General features: G+C 48.6%; 1 protein-coding gene across 1 annotated transcript in view; it reads right to left on the bottom strand.

The window, feature by feature from the left end:
* Positions 1–21,253, bottom strand: part of LOC138246379 (cyclic nucleotide-binding domain-containing protein 2-like) — a 1,069,494-nt gene that overhangs the window by 1,024,714 nt on the left and 23,527 nt on the right. Inside the window, exon 3 of the mRNA XM_069200950.1 lies at positions 7,556–7,667. Within this exon, the coding sequence (XP_069057051.1) occupies positions 7,556–7,667 (112 nt within the window). The remainder of the gene's footprint in view (positions 1–7,555; positions 7,668–21,253) is intronic.

Genomic DNA, 21,253 nt, shown 5'->3' with positions numbered 1-21,253 from the left:
CTTGAACCCTCACCTACCTGCACTGATAGGAGCCTGGGGTGGACTACATGCACAACCCGAATCCTACAAAGGAACGATGGCAGCCCCTGACCCAGCCAATCATTGTGCTGCTGTCATTCTGTTTATAGTCTGGGAACAGCACAAGGATTGGCTCAGAAGTTTCAGGGGGGATCTGAAGGACCTTCAGACCCTTTCCCTCCGTACTGCACAGACCGCCTCTAAGCCGAGGGGGACAATTCCATGCTACATAGGCCTTCCGGCTTAGGTTCGGATCACACTAGCAGAGCAGAGAGCACAACATTGGCACTAGAATAGGCGAGGCAACAGTGGCTGAGGTGCAGCACATTCTATGTCAGGACCGGAGGCTTCGAATTATGCTTCTCTTCACTTTACTGACAAACACAGCAGCCAATAAAAGTGTAACAATTTCAAAAACTACAAGTCCCATGAGCCCCAGACCACCAATCATGGCTCGATACTGTCGATAAATAGCTTGAACGCTATAGTCCTTCCTCTTTCTTTGCTGCTCCAGCAGCCAGATAAGTGACGCGCACTTCGTGCTTGTGTTTTTGTTGTAATTTATACTTCCTTTCAACTCGAACGTGAGCGCGTTGGCAAGCGTTTTTGTTCCTATTAGGATTCCCAGCGTTAAAACTGTTTATTTTATTAATATTGCTGTTTTCCTTATCCCTGCCGGCGTGGAGTGGGAGCAGGCTATTACCGGTGAGCTCGCGCTCACTGTGAAGAGGACGCTGTCCTCTTTCTATTCCCATGCTCGCGCACGCGCGCTGAGAAGGTCGGAGGTTCTTTCACGACCGGCTTCTCAGCGCGTGTGCCTCGGTGGGAATCGGAGTGTAAATATTAATTTTACAGCCATTATCGCCCGACGGGGGCTGCAAAAATACCTATAGAGCCTTGCTCAGGGGGCATTGTAAAATATATGTTGTAAAATATATATTTTACTGACACAGTCAGGAAACTGAATTGATAAGCAGGTGGCTCCCCCCACAACAAAAAAATTACCTGCTGTGCAGCTAATAGCTGTTCTATATAGATCTTACTCACCTGCGCTGGGTCTTTGCCCCCCCCCTGTTAACTCCTCCATTACCAGGGACTTTAATATGGCGTACTACGCCAATGATGATGAGCAGTATGGAGAGCTGCAGTAGATGCCCTCAGAGCATCAAATGGAGGAAAGACTGGTGGAGGCACTTGGTCATCACGTGCAAGACTCCGTGAATTGGGTGCCAATTCAGGCCCTGAAACCTTTTACCCAACCTCTATCTAATTTTGCAAAAAGGGAATTTTTGGCCGAGAGTAGTCAACAACCTTGCTTACAATCGGGGGACCCCGGCGAAACAGTGGGTTTTCACCTACAACGTTCAGGGGGCAGTTCTTCTGCAGAAATTGTGTCGCAAATGGCAACCTCAGTGTTGCGTGACCATGCTTATGGAGGTTTTCCCCCTCTACAAGATTCACCATCTAACTTCCTGCAATCCTCTCATTCCAGCTACCGTGACCCTTCCTCCTCAAAATCAGACTCAGAGGATTCGCAGGCTGATCCCCAACCGCGCAAAAAGCAACGCAAGACGCAGCATAATATGCCTGAGGTCAACCCACCACAAGGCAAGAATCTTTTATTCTCACCAGAGGATATTATCCACCCTCGCTCCACTGAATGGATTCCTAAGCAGGAGGTTGCCAATTACGTTCAAGATAGGCTACGCAGAAGTTTTGAGAAGGAGGTACGCAACACCCTTAGGTCAGAGTGCCCTCGCCCCTTCCTCCTCGTCAAAGTGGCTGACACGCCCGAGTTAGACCCCAGCATGGCGACCTTTCTCCGGAAATTCGCCAAAGACCCAAAGAACGGTCTAGATCGTGCCTGGAGAGGGTGCCAGGGCAAATTACTGGACGTGTTCGGTCCTTTAACAAAAATATTAGATTTAGCTATACAATCTAAAGAAACGGAGACCCCGTTAGATACGGAGGCGATATTACAATGGGCTGAGAGAGCAATCTGCCTGCTTGGCAATGCCAACTGCGCCATGTCAACGGAGTGCAGACGATCCTTCCTCATTCGATTGGATCCAAAACTTGCGGAGTTGGCCACTAATGAGGCAGGATCATTGGCCAATGGTATGCTCTTTGGAGATAAATTTATTTCCAATTTGAGCAAATATGTTGCTACCTTTACAGCCCTCGACAAAGCCCAGTCCAACATCAAAAAGGTATTCAACAACGCTCTTTTTATCCGGGCCAGACGTTTCAGGGGCCGAGTGTCAGGCCGAAAATATCAGGCTTCCAGATACGCCTCTCAGGGTAACCGTGGGAGTTATTCAGACCAACACAACTTCTACCCCAATCGCTACAGGGGATGTGGTCGATCCTCCAGAGGATATCGTGGAGGTAACTCCAACCAAGACAACTCAAGCTCAGTTGAGAATTATTCCTCCTTGGGAGGTCATATTGGGGGGCAGGATACAGCATTTTCTCCCAGCCTGGAAGTTAATTTCACAGGACCCTTGGGTTCTTCAGACAGTTCAGGGTTTCCAACAAGAGTTTTACGCCCGAGGCAAACAAACCCTCCTATGCCTCTCCTTTTTTCCCTCGCAGATCGCAAATTTATAGAAGAAGAGATTTTCTCTCTCATTCAAAAAGGAGCTGTGCTACAGTCCTCTCCTCATCCATGAGGCTTCGCCAGCACAATCTTCTTAGTCCAAAAGAAGGGCGGCGGCTCCAGATTGGTCCTAAACCTCAAGCATTTCAACTCTTGGATGGTGTATCGCCCTTTCAAGATGGAGGGCATCCACCTCCTCAGAGATCTTTTAAAGGACAAGGACTGGATGGTACGTCTGGAACTCTAAGACGCATACCTCTCACTTCCAATTTTTGCCCCTCACAGATGTTTCCTACAATTCCAATGGTGTCGCCATTGGTTCGAGTTCAGGGTTCTTCCCTTCGGCCTCTCCTCAGCGCCCTGGTGTTTCACCAAACTCTTACGCCCAGTGGTACAGTTTTTAAGAGAACGAGGAGTGCACCTAATTATTTATCTGGACGACATTCTTATTATGGCCCAAGACAGAGATCTTGTTCTGACTCACCTAAATTGGACAATGCAGTTACTCCAAGACCTCGGGTTTGTCATAAATTCCGAGAAGTCTTGTCTAACCCCATCTCAGAATGTAGAATTCCTGGGGTTCCAAATAGACTCTTTGGCAGCCTTATTAATTCTTCCGATCAACAAACGAAATTTGATCAAGAAAGAGTTGAGGAGAGTGCTTGCCTCTCCGACTATATCATTAAGGACGTTTGCGCGCCTCGTCGGCCTCTTAGCATCGTCCATTCAGGCGATTTTTCCGGGCCCCCTACATTACAGAGCCCTTCAGAGATTGAAGATTCTCCACCTTCAGAAAGGCCTTCAATACTCAGAGCTAATTCCTCTGTCGGAAGAAGCCAAGACAGAGATGTCATGGTGGCTAGACCACATGGATGCATTGAATGGCAGAGCGATTTTTCCTTCCAGTCCGGATGTGGTGATAGAGTCAGATGCCAGCCGTTGGGGCTGGGGAGCACATTGCGGCCCTGTGGTGACCGGGGGTCGCTAGTCTCCGGGGGAGCTAGCATACCACATCAACTGCCTGGAACTCCTTGCAGGATCGTTTGCCATCAAATCCCTTGCCCCTTGCCGGGCTCATTGTTGTATCCTTCTGCGGATGGACAATGTTTCCGCAGTCAGGTACATCAATCGCCTAGGGGGAACCAGGTCTTGTCTCCTAGCAGAGATAGCGAAGGAACTCTGGCACTTTTGCCTCAGTCAGAAGATTTCGGTGGTGGCAGAATACATTCCAGGCATTACCAATACAACTGTGGATTGGAACTCTCGATTCCTTCGAGATGGCAGCGACTGGAAGCTCAATCCGCGCATTTTTCAAGCTCTCCAACTTCGTTGGTGGACATGTCTGATTCCTTGTCAGGTTCTTTGTTTCTTCAGTTGGAGGCTGGACCCTCAGGCGAAGGGGACGGATTCCTTCCTACAGTTGTGGCTGAAGGAGCATCTTTATGCCTTCCCTCCTTTTGTGATGATTCCTCACGTCCTGGCACAAGTGCATCGCCAACGCTCGGAGATCATTCTAGTAACTCCATTGTGGAGTGGTCAGCCCTGGTTGCCTTCTGCAATGAACCTGTCATGCGACCTTCCGGTGAAGATCCCATGGTCTGTGGATCTTCTCACGGATCCGTTGAACAGTTTTCACCCTCTAATTCTGCAGGGATTGTTAACCCTAATGGCCTGGAGACTTTCAGGCGACGGTGGCAAGTGCCTGGAGTTTCGGAATCGGCAATGTTTTTCTTATCCCAATCTTGGGGCCCCTTCCACTCAGACAAGATACGAGCAAGCCTAGAGGAAGTGGGTACGTTGGTGCAATACAAGGAGTTTGGATCCCCGGGGGTCAGAGATTCATGTCATAGCCAATTTTCTTTCTGAGTTGGCCTCCCAGGGTTTGGCATATAGGCCAATTAATAATTGTCATTCAGCCCTTTCTGCAGGCCACCCTCATATCCAAGGGAAACCGGTAGGAGAACATCCCTTAGTTTGCAACTTGCTTAGGGGTATTCGTATGGTAAAACCCCCTCAACCGAAATATACTTCCTTATGGGACTTTAACATTGTCTTACGTTTCCTTAGAAATTGGCCGGATAATGAAGGCTTATCTCGCAAACAACTATCTGCAAAATTGACAATGCTATTGTGTTTGCTTTCCTGCAGAAGAGTCTCAGATCTTAAAGCTCTGGATTTATCAGGAAGAGTATTTAATCCGGATGGAGTGTCTTTTTCCATTTCTAGACGTACAAAAACCTCATCTAAATGTATTTCATACCCCTCTTTCCCACACAATAAGAAACTGTGTGTTGTTCAGTGTTTGAAAGTTTACGAAGATGTCACAAGAGAATTCAGACAGAATATTTTTGGGCAATTATTGATTTCGTTACAAAAGCCTTTTAGTCCAGTCACTGCAGCAACTTTGGCTCGTTGGGTCAAGTGGTTATTGGCCGAAGCTGGTATTGATATAAGTGTTTTTGGAGCTCACTCAGTTAGAGGAGCCATGGCCTCGAAAGCCTTTGCTACTGGAGCCAGATTAAAGGATATTATGGCGGCAGCAAACTGGTCAAATGATTCCACTTTCAAGGTTTTTTATCACAAACCCATTGTTGATGTAGTGTCAGAAGTAGTGAATAGATGAATAGACTTTAAACTAGCATAATCCGAAGCCTCCGTTCCTGACATAGAATAAAAAAAATTCTAGCTATTGCGTCAAGAATTTTAGATTCTATTAACGACACGGAGGCGAGGATTATCCCACCCGTTATGCACATTTTATTGCAATGGTGTTTTAAATGTTAAGTTGTTATAGCATAAAATGTGTATGAAATACCCTCCCAAGGTATATCTCAATATTAGTTTGATTTTTTGTCTCACTCAGGAGCCTCCAACACAACTTCGTGAAATTCTCCAGTGGATTACCGCAAGTGCAGTTAAATTCTCCAACGTCTTGGGATCCTTTCAAAGGACCCGGAGAGAGTTCGCTGTTAAGTTCTGCAAGTTAATGCATGTTTGAACTGTTTTCGCAAAGAAAGAGGAAGGACTATAGCGTTCAGGCTATTTATGGATGGTATCGAGCCATGATTGGTGGTCTGGGGCTCATGGGACTTGTGGTTTTTTAAATTGTTACACTTTTATTGGCTGCTGTGTTTGTCAGTAAAGTGAAGAGAAGCATAATCCTCGCCTCCGTGTCCTTAAAAATTGAATCTAAAATTCTTGACGCGATAGCTAGAAAAATGTTAATACGTTTACATCATGACCATCGCCGAGTACACTGCTGCTCTGACAAGGTTTCTGTCCTTTGATATTCCTGAGGCAGCACTGATGGCACACGAGAAATACATGAGAGTGTTTGTACTACACAACGCCAGATAGTTTTAGGCACCGAGAGGTTAAGCGATTTACTCAGAATCGCAGGATATAGAGTCGTAGATGAGACTCAAACCTGGATTCCCTGTTCCAGGTTGGTGGCTCTGACTGTAATGCTACAGACAGAAAGGCAGTTTGTGTTGGTGGATTTAGATGGAAAAATACACATTTGCATGGGCATAGCTGGAACCTCCCTGTAAGTGTAGCAGGTGGTGCCCTTTTCAGAAGGCAACTTCTCTTGTAACCAGCTGCGTGACAGATAGGGGGGGCTTCCAGCTACCCGGCGTATAGAACACGGGTGCACAAGCTGCTGTGACTCAGTGTGCTAGCAAAAAACACAATGAAATACAACAACCACTGGGGCACCCCCAAAACCACCATCCCTCGTGATCTCTGTGTTTTGAACCAGTAAATGAACAGTGGACACGCTCCCACAGACTGGGGAGGGTTGGGAAGCTAAGTGATTTCATTTGCATGTATGCTTGGGACGATGTCCTGTATTTGTGCGACCCAGCGAACCTTTTTTTGTTGCAACCAAAAGCTCTGTAAATTACTTGTTTTATTGCTGGGGAGCCATAAATTGCTGAAATGTGTTCCTCCCTGGTGACTGCTGCCTGCTGGACTGCGTGGAGCGGAAATAAACAGGAATAATGCAGCAAGGCCTTGAAAAACTGACTGAAAGCTGTCTTGAGTTTTAGACGGTGATTATCACATCTTAAGCAAGTGAATTTGCTTTTTGTGAGGTTGTAATTGTTAATTGACAATTATGAACCTACAGAAGGCAAAATCAAATGTTTCAAATGTAAATGTCGCCATCTAAAATTCAAGACCAGGTTTCCATTTGTTAGCAATGTGTATCATTGTGCATGTTCACTTTCACTCTACTAACTTCATCAGGACTACATTCCAGCTCAACATCAATAGCTCAACTGTATCAACGAATTCCATTCCCTATGGGCTGGTCATAACTCATTCCTAATCATTCTTGCCAGAGGTGTATCTGCTGTGAATAGCAGGTTTTGCCCTATCTGGCAGTCAAACTATTTATTTTTTGCTGCCAAGTCTTCAGATTTCTTATGTGTGACATTTCCATAGTTTTAATATACTTCTTTCTAATTTTACAAGTTGCACATTACAGTAACTTGTAAATATAGGTAATGCAGTAAGATATGGGGAAGTTTTTTAATGTGTTTAAATATTTCATCACTACACTTTCAGAATTGCTGCATAAACTTTCTTCCTTTCTGAATGTGCTTTAAAATGTACCATTTGCCACTGTTTTCTTCAAAACTTTCTCTGGTGAAGATCCCCCAAACGTCTTTTCTGTTGGTCTGGCTTGTGCTCTTTTCAGTCTTGCAATGTAACACATATACCCAATTGTTACACTTTTATGCCCCAGCACTTTCAAATGTCACCAGCTGCCACTGTTAGTAACTATCAAATACTGTGAAGGTAATGCTAAATATGTATTAATACATAAATACAAGCTATGACTGCAGCATTGTGTTATGATAGAGTTGTCTGACTTACAAATGGACAGTTTTCAAAACTGCAATAACGAAAAACCTGTTGATTTAGGATACTAACAAGGTTGTTTTTGGCAAAGTTTCCAATGTTGAATAAGAGATCCGCCTTGTTACGTGACTGCATCTGAAGATGAAAAACTGCCCACTCCACCACTGAGCTCTTTCCAGTGTATCTGGATAGAAACAAATCAATAGAATAATATTAGCAGATAAATGCATTAGAACTCTTTATTTTATAACAGAATAACCGCGAAAATAGATAAACTACCACTTACTCACTTTTAAGCTACAATTTCTGTTCCCTCAAGTCTCAAATAAATTATGAATGGAATTATGGAATTAGGGTCAAAGTATGAAGTTTTGAATTTAAAACAAACTTTTCATCCATGACCCAGGTGGAAAAATACTCTGTATGGATCACATTTACCTTTATGTGCACCTTCATTTTTTCAACGCCTCTTTTTGTACCTTCACTAAGGCCTATAATTTTGCTTTCTATTATGTTTTTACAGGTGTTCTGAAACTAATGTTAGGCTGAAGGTGCTGGTCAGTGTCATGCGATCACAATAATCAGAGTCAGTATATAAGGCACGTTTTTGCAGCAGAGTGAGGGATAATACACCAAGAAAAATGCTACCATCTGCAATTTGGTATCCACTGAAACTAATGGCATGGCAGTATTGTGCAGTGGGACAATAATTCTCAGAGTACTATAGTATCTGAATATTAGGTCAAGACCAACACTGGCAACATAAGTCCAAACTTGGCAAACTTGTACACAAAGGCCTTTATTGGTATACTGAACACCTTTAGACCATATCTAGATGTGTCTAGCTTGTTTTGAGTTGTGAGTACACAATGGACTAGTGTTCTGTTTTCTACTACAGTATATTGAATTATACATAGATAACAGTGAATGATAGGGATGTTTTTCACCAAGGAGTTCTGAGTGACATCAATTAGACAACATAACAAAAGTTTGAGTTGTCTATGATACAATTCAGAGTCTAGTGGTAAAAAGGATTCATGTTATTCACTTTTTACCAATCTACTATTTTATGTTATGTATTGTCCCCCAAATCACTAGCTCATGCTTTCAAGGACTTCATAAGGGCAGACAGAGGAGTGATGGGGAAGCCCTAATATCATGGCATCGCCTCACTGTCTAAAATGTAAAATACATTTCTGGCCTCATTACACCCATTCCTCCCCCTTCTTTATCTTATCTTCACCACTCCCTTCTGTGCTCTCTTCTGTTTATCAGAGCAGAGAGTTGGTACTGTGGGCAGAGTCTCTCAGAGAGCCCTATCAGAGCAGCCTGGAACTTCCTTATGAGTTTCCCACTACTGCTACATCAGAGCACTGAAAGAAAATATTTAGAATCTGATATTCATGCTAATCATCTCTGCGAGAGTCCTCCATAACACAATAGTTACACTCTAGATAATTGGAACCACTCAAGACCCTACTCTCTCAGAAACAGCAAGGATAGCTTAAATTACATCAGGCACTCTTTTACCCCCAATTACATCACAGGGTATACCAATATCCCCCATCCTTAGCACCTTAGAAATGTCTTAAAAACCTGCTATTTGCAGCTGAAGGTCTCAGCCACAGACACAGGATAGAAACTACAAACAATAAGCTGATCTCTTTGGGCCAATTTTCTCTTTCTGTATTTGCTACAGCCTTCATAATACCTGCAACCAGGAGCATCAAGGGCAATACCAGGCAACAATTACCCCTCACTGTCTATAATTGAGGTCCATGGCGTTACCTAACAATATAGAAATACTTAGACCTTAGATCCAGGAAAATACCAGTAAGAACTAAGGACTTGTTCCCACAGAACTCTTGTCTTTTGGAGGCCACCTCCTGATTTTGCAGATTCCTCAGGTCTGCTCTTGTTAACACAGAAGCTCCCTGCGAGCTATGACGCTTATCATACATGGAAGCATTTAATAACCATCTATATACTTGTACTTAATTTCCTGCTTACAGTTAAGTTATGCCATCAACGTTCACCTGTAATAGGAAATTACATCAGTACTCTACTGTCGCAGTTGTTTACAGCTGAAGTTTTGTGTTGCAGGACTAGCTGCCACAGTAGGCTCAGAGTGCAGGTCACTGGACAGAACTGCAGCAGCTGCTTAAGCAGTTAAAGAGATACATAGCTTATCAGGTCGCTTTGTTCTGAAATGTTCAATCCCTTATAATTTAGGAAGTGAGGAGACATTTATGGTACAGTGTTTATATTGCATTGCTCGGTTTATTACAGGCAATCAGTATTATATTTATGTTACTATGATTTCTAACACAAAATGACAAATTGAATATAATGTATAACAATGTTCTTTTTGCAGTCTAGTTGAGTCTTGTTGTGACATCACTACTGATTTGTGATACATCTTCCCTGAGCTGCCACACAGTGTGAGAGGCAGTTCAAACAATGAAAGGCATAACCTGTGCTTCAACTCCACTGAACTATGTTTTGTCTACTACTGAACACTTGTTGCTCAACTACTGTTATGAAGGACCCATTCAGGTAAGATCAATAGTGAGCTTTGTTCCATTAAATGAAATGACCCTGATAACAGCGAAGCCATCCGTTCACCACAGCTTCTCTCAACCGTCTCCTCCCGAGTTCCTAGATTGGCCCCCCAGTTGCTATGCTCAAACTCAGTGACAAAACAATAGGCTGAATGCCAATTTTACTAAGCACCGCAACACATCTTCCCCTTAACAAGAGAAGAATAAACAAGTGCAAGTTTACATTTCAACCAACCCAACTAAAAAAAACAAATAAAAGGAAAAAACAAAATAAACACTTCATACACTACAAACATAGGGGGTCATTCTGACCCTGGCGGTAAATACCGCCAGGGCGGAGGTTGGCGGTAGCACCGCCAACAGGCTGGCGGTGCTCCGCCGGGCATTCTGACCGCGGCGGTACAGCCGCGGCCAGAAGCGGAAAGCCGGCGGTGTACCGCCGACTTTCCGCTGCCCATGGGAATCCGCCATGGCGGCGCAGCTTGCTGTGCCGCCATGGGGATTCTGACACCCCATACCGCCATCCTGTTCCTGGCGGTTCGCCCGCCAGGAACAGGATGGCGGTATGGGGTGTCGTGGGGCCCCTGGGGGCCCTGCAGTGCCCATGCCAATGGCATGGGCACTGCAGGGGCCCCCGTAAGAGGACCCCACAAAGAATTTCAGTGTCTGCTTTGCAGACACTGAAATTCGCGACGGGTGCAACTGCACCCGTCGCACCTTCCCACTCCGCCGGCTCCATTCTGAGCCGGCTTCCTCGTGGGAAGGGTGTTTCCCGCTGGGCTGGCGGGCGGACTTTCGGCGGTCGCCCGCCAGCCCAGTGGGAAACCCAGAATGACCGCCGCGGTCTTTTGACCGCGGTACGGTCTTCTGGCGGTTCCCGCTTGGCGGGCGGCGAAATCTGCTTAGTTTCTTGACCAAATGTCCACATCTGCTAGTTTTCTTAGCAGAGTTCTCCATCTGACTATTCGTGACTGACTGTTAATTAGTCAAATGTCCAGAGTCAAAATAATTTGTCTTCTTCCAGTCCATCAGCCAGTCGAACTTGCATTCTTTGTGTTCCAGACGGATTTCCTTCTTTTTCTTCTCTGCTGGAACAGAACCAACATTACTGCAAACAGACAAATACGACATGTGCCATACATTTCTATTGCTCAACAAAGCTGAATTACAGTAAATTGTTTCAACCCTAAGAGGATCTGAAAATCGATTACAACCTTTGCCAATTAAACCAGGTTTCTTAACCTTTACCAAATCACCAATTTTGATGTCCTGTTCTTTACACCTGTGTTTAGCATCAAAATACTGTTTACTCTGTTCTTGAGAACACTTAGGCCCTCATTATGACATTGGTGGTAAGTGCCGCTTACCACCATGCTGACTGCCGCCAACATACCACGACCGCGGCGGTATACCGCTACACGTATTATGACCCACACATAGAAATCCACCTCTTCACAGACACACACACAAGTCCGTCAGCCCAAAGGTAAGTGATAAACTGGCGGTACCAAAACCCACACCGTTACGGCAACAGAAATACGCCCACAGCATTATGACCATCGAATCACCGCGGCGGACATTCAACGGCGGTAAACCATTGGCGGTACATAACGCGGCGCTCAAAATACACACACACTAACAAAACAACACCACATTGGACAATCCAAACTACACACATGTGACGCACATACACACACCACACCCACAAACCACTATAAAACACACACCCACATTACCCACAACCCTTTACCACTACAAACAATTTATAACAGAGAGAGAGAGAAAGACACGCCAGGAGCACCCACAGAACCAGAGCCACAGAACACCATCCACGCACCTCACAGCACACACCCCAACACATCACCCCACACACACTCACACACACCATTCACACTACACCCATGGCACCACAAAGACACCCCAGGTTCTCTGAGGAGGAGCTAAGGGTCATATTGGAGGAAATTATCAAGGTAGAGCCACAGCGAATTGGATCACAGGTGCAGCAGACGTCCATTGCTAGGAAGATGGAGCTATGGCGGAGAGTCGTGGACAGGGTCAATGCCGTAGGACAGCACCCCAGAACAAGGGATGACATCAGGAAGAGGTGGAACGACCTACGGGGGAAGGTGCGTTCCATGGTTGCAAGACACCAGATAGCTGTACAAAGGACTGGCGGTGGAACCCCACCTCCTCCCCCACAACTAAAAACATGGGAGGAGCAAGTCTTGGCAATCATGCATCCTGAGGGCCTGGCAGGAGAATCAGGAGGACTGGATTCTGGTAAGTCAAATCTTTACTACTTTCACCCCCCTACCTGCATGCCATCACATACCCCCACCTACCCTCACCCCCATCACCCTACCACCTCACATATACCCCACCACCACAATCCACCCATCCCAGTAACCAGCACTGCATGCACCACCAATGCATGTACACCACTCACATCTCTGCATGGACACCCATCACCACAGCATGCACACTAGTGACAATCACTTAGCCAACCAAATCACAACTCACACAAGCCAAAGCTGCCTTGGTAATAACAACCAAAGGGGTAAACATACCCATGCACAGATGTCACATGCAGTAACAATAACACTGCTTTCACATACCCACAGGACCCCCACACAACATCATCAGAGAGGAGGTCCCTGCAACATCCAGTCCCCCCACAGAAGAGGCCCACAGTGATGACAGCAGCTCTGCATGCCTGGATCAGGATGACAAACCTGGCCCATCAAGGACCTCTGGACAGTCGGCTACCCAGGCACATTCCCATACCACCACAGAGCCTCCCCCCTCAGGAAACACCACCACAGAACCCACCCAGTGGGCCCATACCTCTGTCCCCAGGACACGTCAATCAGCAGTGTGTCCACCACTACAGGGACCCAAGGACAACCCCACAAACACAGCATGATCAGGGACCTGGGTTCAGTGGCAGTGGGCACACGGTTCAGGGGACAGAGGCACGGGACAACAGGGAAGCTGGGAGGACTGCTATGCGACAGGGGGAGGACAGGCCCAGGGAACCGACTCTCCATGAGGCACTTGCAGGGATCCTGGGAGCACACCACCATTCCCAGGAGACGATGGGCCAGATACAGGCCAAGTTGCAGGAGACCCAGCGGCTGCAGGAGGGACAGTACCTGGGGATCAGTGAAGACCTGAAGTACATCCACACCACCCTGGTCACCATTGCAGGGGTGCTGGCAGACATGGCCAACACCATGAGGGAGGCAGTGGCACACCAACGGGCCCCTGACTCTAGCCACACTGATGAACAGCCTTCCTCCTCCACTGACGCCAGTGGACAGGAGCCCTGCCACAGGAACAACAGGCCACCAGCACCCCTCCCCCTGCACTACCACGCAAAAGGTCCCTGCGATCCAGGCAGAAGCCAGAGAACATTGCCAAGACGCCCGACAGGAAATAAGACTCTCCTGATTGTCTCCCTTGTGTCCCACTCTGTCACCCTGTCCATCTTGAACTGCCATTGCTCCCCTTCCTATGCCCCCTTGGACAATGCACCTGTGATACCAATAGACTGAACTCTATCCTGGACTTTCCTCCATCAGCAACCCAGCCCATTGCAATTCCCTCTTCACTTATTAACACCTAAATAAACACCCTTGGAACAAATACAAGTATGGAGTCTGTCAATTGATTGCAATATGTATTAGTTTAACAAGCTGTAAACATTGCAATTCAACTGTACAGTTATGTATACATAGGTATGACCTGTAGTGGGCAGCAGTAAACACACCAGGAGCCAGAGTGGGGCACAGATATCTTAAAATAGAGATGCCAAAGGGTACAGTAAGTGGCCATAGAATTTGGAAAATCAGCCTGCCATGTACAATGTCCAACACAAAACTGCAATGGAAGGTGAAGTTACAGTGACTTTACCTGTGTGTCACTGGAAGTACTGTTGAATTACAGTTGTTCTGTTGTCCACATCCTCTTCCTCTGCCTCCTCTTCGTCACCATCCACAGGCTACACCGCTGCCCCCGACCATCTCCAGCCTCATCCTCCTGCAGAAAAGGCACTTGCGTCTCAAGGCCAACATGCAACATGCAACGATGATCTGGCACACCTTCTTGGGTGAGTAGCACAGGGATCCACCTGTCAGATGGAGGCACCGGAATCTGGCCTTCAGGAGGCCAAAGGTGCGCTCAATGATCCTCCTTGTTTGCCCATGTGCCTCATTGTAATGTTCCTCTGCCCTTGTCCTGGCATTCCTCACTGGGGTGAGTAGTCATGAGAGGTTGAGGGTAATCAGAGTCACCTGTAAATATCGAGGGATACCTGTTAGCCAGACACTCACCCTTATGGCCAACCCCACACCCATATACTAATAGACACTGGGTGGGGACCGCGGGCTCACCTATTAGCCACACGCTGGAGTTGAGACATCACATATGGAATGCTGCTATTCCTCAAGATAAAAGCATCATGCACAGACCCAGGATACTTTGCATTGACATGGGAGATGTACTGGTCCGCCAGGCACACTAACTGCACATTCAGAGAGTGAAAGCTCTTTCGATTTCTGAACACCTGTTCATTTTTCTGGAGGGGGAAAAAGGCAATATGTGTACCATCAATAGCACCAATGATGTTGGGGATATGTCCCAGTGCATAGAAGTCAGCATTCACTGTGGCCAAATCCTCCACCTGGGGGAATACAATGTAGCTGCGCATGTGTTTCATCAGGGCTGACAACACTCTGGTCAGCACGTTTGAGAACATAGGCTGTGGCATCCCTGCTGCCATGGCCACTGTTGCTTGGAAGGAGCCACTTGCCAAGAAATGGAGCACTGAGGGGACCTACACAAGAGGATGGATACCAGTGGGGTGGCAGATAGCTGAAATCAGGTCTGGCTCCAATTGGGCACACAGCTCTTGGATTGTGTCCCTATCAAGTCTGTAGGTTAGGATAATGTGCCTGTCCTCCATTGTCGCCAGGTCCACCAGGGGTCTGTACACAGGGGTATGTCTCCATCTCCTATTCATCCTCAGCGGTTGAACTCCAGGGTGAAAAACGGTGAGCAGATGGTCATATTCAAAGATATCCTCAGAGTAAAATGCCTTGCAGTTTGTGACAGAAACAGTATGTGAGCGTGTAGGTCCGTTGATGTGCCTATGTCTGCTGTGACGCAGTTAGGTGCCATGGCCTGTTCCCCCCTGAAATGGCGGCTGCCTGACCTGTGAGGAGGGACAAGTGGAAATGAGGTAATTCGGCTGACGTTGTGCGCCATTGCGGTAGGCGGTCGACAACCGCTGTGCAACACCTCATTGGTTATCATTGGGGCCTATGGGTTCCATGAGTCAATGGTGATGTACGCCGGCGGTGACGGTATGCACCGCCACGGACGTGACCGCCATTTTCTATCTGTTCACTCACTTGCTACCTGACCTTTAACAGGTGAGGACCTACACTGCAAGTGCTGCTGTGACCTGTGTCTGGAAGTGACCATGGCTCGAGTGTCTGGGGAAAGGGCCCCTGCCTTAACTTCTGAGGAGTTGGAGATACTAGTAGATGTGGTCCTACCCCAGTACTGTTTACTTTATGGTCCCCCAGACCAACAGGTGAGTACACTGTGAGCGCGATGCATGGGGCATGAACGTTTGGAGTGCTGTGTGTGTAAGCCTCATTTAGGGGGATGCCTGAGGGGTCCTGGGCAGAGTGCTGCATGTACGGTGGGCAATGTCTGTGCATAAGGGGATGGGAGGGATATGGTGGGCCATGAGTGTAACAGGCCGGACGGTATGACTAATGCCATTTCTTATGTATCTTTTTCTGCAGGTCAGCACCCATCAGAAAAAGGGTGTTTGGCATGCCATTGCTAAGGAGGTGCGGACCCTGGGGGTCTTTGACAGGTGGAGCACCCACAGTCACAAACGGTGGGAGGCCCTGCGCCGCTGGGCAAGGAAGACGGCAGAGCCCCAGCTGACGATGGCCTCCCAACTAGGAAGGGGTGCTGTTGTACCCTGACCCCCCTGATGTTCCGCAACCTGGTGGTGGCATATACGGAGTTGAATGGACGCTTGAAGGCATCACAGAAGCCACAAGGGGGTGAGTACAGTTTCAGAATCATGAAATTGCACGTGTTGAGGTGTTATATGGGTGGGGGATGTGGGTCGGTGGGTGCCCCTAGGCCAGGATGAACATGGCAGGGTAGGTTCCAGGATGGGCAGGCTCAGATGCACTCCAACTCCAAAAATGCTAGTGGGCATCTACTACTGGGCAGGGTCCTGTGGGTTTCAGGTGTGACGCTATTGGCGTTAAGCATTGTACCCCATGGTCTGGTGACTAGCATTGTAACTGGTAGTGCATGGCCTAGTGCATAGGGCTGTTCCCTGTTTGTTGTGTACACCAACAGTGGTGTTGTTGCTGGCATTGACCAAGTGTATCCTCTGTCTCTCCCCCCCTTTTTGTTTTGTCACCCTGCCCTTGTGTGCATTAGCATCATCTGGCAGAGGAGCAGAGGCACAGGCGATGGAGGGAGCTGCATCCCACATGCCCCATGAGGCCGAATCCACCGACAGTGAGGGCCCCAGTGGGACGGAGGGCGAGGGGAGCACCACGGCGGAGACTGGAGGGGACAGTTCGGACAGCGACACCTCCTCAAATGGAAGCTTCCTGGTGGTGGCGGACACCTCTGTGCCCACCCCAACTACAGGTACAGCCGCCACCCCCGTACCAGCACCACCCTCCAGGCAGCCCCTCAGCTTCTTTCCCGTTCTGTGTTGGGCAGTCAACCATAGTGAATGCCATCCAGGGGCTGGCAGGGCATTTGCAGCAAACAAATGCATTCCTGGAGGGCATTCACTCTGGGGTGGCGGCCCAACAGAGTTCATTCCAGGCTCTGGCCAATTCACTGATGGCAGCCATTGTCCCTGTCTCTAGCCTCCCCCTCCAACTTCCTATACGCAGTCCCATTCCCCTCAACCCCAACTTATCCAAGCACACCTTCAGACCAGCATGCACCCAAATCAACACACAGAAGTGGCTCAGGCAAACACAAGCACCACACTTCATCCCACAGGCACTCACACAAGCACCATACAGATGCAGACACACCATCCTCCCAGTAGTGTCTCCACTCAAACCTGCATGCACTAGATCCTCATCCACTACCTCCATCACCATCGCGCCAATCACTACACGCGCCTCACTGGCAGTCACCACCCGACATCCATACACACGTCCCCTGTGTCCTCTCCTACTGTGCCCATGCCCCCTCCTCCCAAACACAAGCACTCAGACTCCCAACAGCCATCCACCTCACGACAGCATCCAGCCCATGCACCTGCACCCAAACACAGCAGACACCTCCTACAACCACGCCCTCTTCCTTCACTCCCAAATCTTCACCTTCTTCCAGCCCCAGTGTCCCTAAAAGGCTTTTCCTCTCCACCCTTGACCTATTCCCTGTCCCTCCCCCCCATCCTTCACTTCGGGCCAGGGTGGGCAGAACCCAGGCCAGCACCTCAGCCACCCAGTCCACAGCCACTGTAGTTTCTGCAGCTACTGCAGGTGTGAGAGGCTCCCAGGAGACACCCGTCAGCACTGCCAGTGTGCCTGCACCAGCTGCCATGGGCGAGAAGGGTCCACCAGCTACCAAGGGCAAGGAGGCACCACCAGCTAGCAAGGGCAAGGAGGCACCACCAGCTAGTAAGGGCAAGGAGGCACCTCTAGCTAGCAAGGGCAAAAAGGGACCACCAGCTACCAAGGGCAGGAAGGGAGCACCAGCTGCCAGAAGCAAGGAGGCACCACCAGCTGCCAAGGGCAGGAAGGGAACACCAGCTGCCAAGGGCAATGAAAAAGGCACAGACGACGCAGGCAGAATGGATCTGGTGCCTGGTGCTGGAGCAGCATCTGGGCAAACAACACCAGCCATGGCATTTCAGCTGTCCGAGGCTGCGGGGGAAGGGCTGGAGCCTCCCACCACCACTGGCAGCACAGCTACCTGCATCGCTGTCAGCACCGCCATCTGCACAACTGCCAGTAGCAGCAGCCCCAGTGGGCAGCAGTTCGAGGCTGCAGGGGAAGGGCTGGAGCCTCCCCCTGCCACTGGTAGCACCACCACCGCCACCTGCATCCGCCACCTGCACTGACACCTGCACTGCCGCCTGCACCACTGCCAGCAGCAGCAGCCCCAGTGGGCAGCCATCAGAGGCTGCAGGTGAAGGGCTGGAGCCTCCTCCCACCGCTGCCACCACCGTCACCTGCACCGACGCCAGCACTGCCATCTGCACCGCAGCCAGCACCCCCACCTGCACCACTGCCAGCAGCCCCAGTGGGCAGCCGTCCGAGGCTGCAGGGGGAGGGGTGGACCCGACCCCACCACTGGCAGCACCGCCACCTGCACAGCCGCCAGCACCACCACCTGCACAGCCACCTGCACCACTGCCAGCAGCAGCAGCCCCAGTGGGCAGCCGTGCGAGGCTGCAGGGTAAGGGCTGGAGCCTCCCCCTATCACTGGCAGCACTGCAGCCAGCCCCGCCACTGACACTACTGAGCAGCCGTCACCACCGGCGGGCAGTGTGTAGTCGTGCCTACATGGGCAGTTGTGCGTCCTGGCCCCTGCAACCACTGTAGGAGTGACACCCAGGTGAGAGACTGTGGCCCCTCCAGAACCAGTGGAAGAAGGCATCCACTCACTCCCTCTTTGCCAGGATGAAGCACATTGGGCACAAAACCCCATCCAGAACCAGTGGAAGAAGGCATCCACTCACCCCCCCTTGCCAGGATGAAGCACACTAGGCACAAAGCCCCCTCTGGAACCAGTGGAAGAAGCTACCCACTCACCCACTCCTCGCTAGGATGAAGCACACTGGGCACAAAGCCCCCTCCAGAACCAGTGGAAGAAGGCATTGACTCACCTCCCCCTTGCCAGGATGAAGCACACTGGGCAAAAAGTCCCCTCAAGAACCAGTCTAGGAAGGCATCCACTCACCCCGTCCATGCCAGGATGAAGCACTCTGGGCACTAAGCACCCTCTAGAACCAGTGGAGAAGCCATCAACTTGAGAGACTGTGGTTTTGCACTCCCCAGGACCAAGCAATGGGCAAACCACCCACTAGAGAGACTGTGGCCTTGCACTCCCCAGGGCCAAGTAATGGGCAAACCACCCACTAGAGAGACTGTGGCCTTGCACTCCCCAGGACCAGGAAGTGGTCAAACCACCCCCTAGAGAGACTGTGGCTTTGCACTCCCCAAGACCAAGCAGTGAGCAAACCAACCACTTGAGAGACTGGCGCTTTGCACTCCCCAGGACATCGCAGAGGGCATGTAGCCCCCTCCAAGAGCAGTGGCTTTTTACCATCTTCCAGCTGAGGTGCACCCCCTTCTTCCTCTTCCCCCTGAGGTGCCTGTGTATTTTCGACCTGATGCCCCAGCAGCGTTCTCTCCATATTGAGGTAGGAGTCAAGTGTGGCCTTTGCCTATGTGTTATGGCCCTGTGGGCCACGGACATTTTAGACTGGGCATTGTCCCTCCATTTGTATATATTGTAGATACTGTTTTGTGCTTTGAGGACGTATTTCTTGAACTTTATCTTATTACTCAGACTTTACTCACTTCCTTTTGTCCTAGCGTTATTCCTGAGGGGTACGGGGTGGATTTGTAATGTTGTTACATCTGTTTGTTTGTATGTTGGTGGGGGTGTTGCTTGTGTGTGTCACTCTCTTTTTCCTTCCCCCCACCCTTGTGTGCTAGGTGCGGTACTCACCGTGGCCGTCTTCGCCGTCGTTCTTGTTCCTGCTGCAGGAGGTATTCCAGCATGGGGAAGATCTGCAGTTCGGGCTCCCTGGCGTTGTGGTTCTTCCTTGAGTGTTGAGAGGTGAGTCATTTCCCATCTGTGTTCTGTTTCCGTGGTGCTTTTGATGGCATTGATACCGCCCCGGAAAAGCTGGCAGATTGGCTTGTTGTAATACTGTGGGCGGTACATTGTCTTCCACCTGGCTGTTGGCGGTTACCGCCGTGGTGCTTTTTGCTACCGATCTGGCGGTTGGTGTGTTAAAGTGGCTGTCTGTGTTGGCGGTTTCCACCATGGTCAAAAATCATTTTTTTTTAACGCTGGCCTGTTGGCGGTATTACCGTCACTTTATCACCGACCGCCTGGGATTTGTTAGACCTGTAACAAGCTTGACAATCCCTAACTTTCCTTTCAATATCTGAATTCAAACCTGGCCACGAATGTTTTTCCAATGCTTAAATGACCTTCATGACATAAATCAACAATTCTTTGTCGTAAACATGTTGGGAGAATAACCCTGCCATTCCTCAACACTAAACCTCCTTCTAAAGAAAGTTAATGTCTCAACTCCCAAAATACACAAATACACTGATCTAGCAAGTGTTTTTTAGGCACTCCTTTTTTAATATAATCACTAACAAAAATCAAAATATCATCCAGAATTTGTGCTTGTTCCCACTCCTCCTTAGAAATGCCAGGGAAATCAGCCAAAATATTAGCAACAGTAAACGAGTCAAAATCAGCTTCCTCTCCACCCTGTACAGGTAGCGGCATCCTGCTTAAAAAATCTGCCACCACATTTTTGACCCTGGGAACAAATTGTCTGCTGTAATTAAAATCCAAAAACTAACAGACATACGAGCTATGGAAGGCAAAGCTGATCTAAACCCTTTGTAATCAAAACCTTTGTAAGAGGTTTATGATTACACCTCAGCAGAACCTGGTAGCCCCAAATGTAGTGTCTGAAACTCTCCAAACCCCAAACGCAAGCCAATGTTTTGTGCTCAATTACAGAATATCTCTCTTCTGTGGGAGGGGTCGAAAGCGAGGCAGAAGCCATGATTCTCTCAACACCCCCATAATCAATTTGAGATAAAGTTGCACCAATACCCTTAGAGCTGGCATCTGTGGTAACAATACTTTGCAACATGGGATCAAATCCATACAATGGTGGAGCGTCAGCTACATCATTTTTGATTTCTTCAAATGCATCATCACATTGCTCATTCCACACAAATTTGTTGTTAGTTTTAAGTAGTTGACATAAAGCAAAAGGTTTTTTTGAAAAGTTGCGTACAAATTTGGCATAAAACTCGGCAAGATCTAAAATGGCTCGCACATCATCCTTAGACTGAGGTCTAGGAGCTTTTCTCACAGCTTCAACTAATTTCAATTTGGGTTTGATACCTACTTCTGAAATCTTGTGTCCTAAATAATT

This window comes from Pleurodeles waltl, chromosome 1_2 (genome assembly GCF_031143425.1).
Source record: "Pleurodeles waltl isolate 20211129_DDA chromosome 1_2, aPleWal1.hap1.20221129, whole genome shotgun sequence".
NCBI classification, from domain to species: domain Eukaryota; kingdom Metazoa; phylum Chordata; class Amphibia; order Caudata; family Salamandridae; genus Pleurodeles; species Pleurodeles waltl.
The sequence above is the reverse complement of the archived record's forward strand: the minus strand, read 5'-3'. Positions and strand labels throughout refer to the sequence as shown.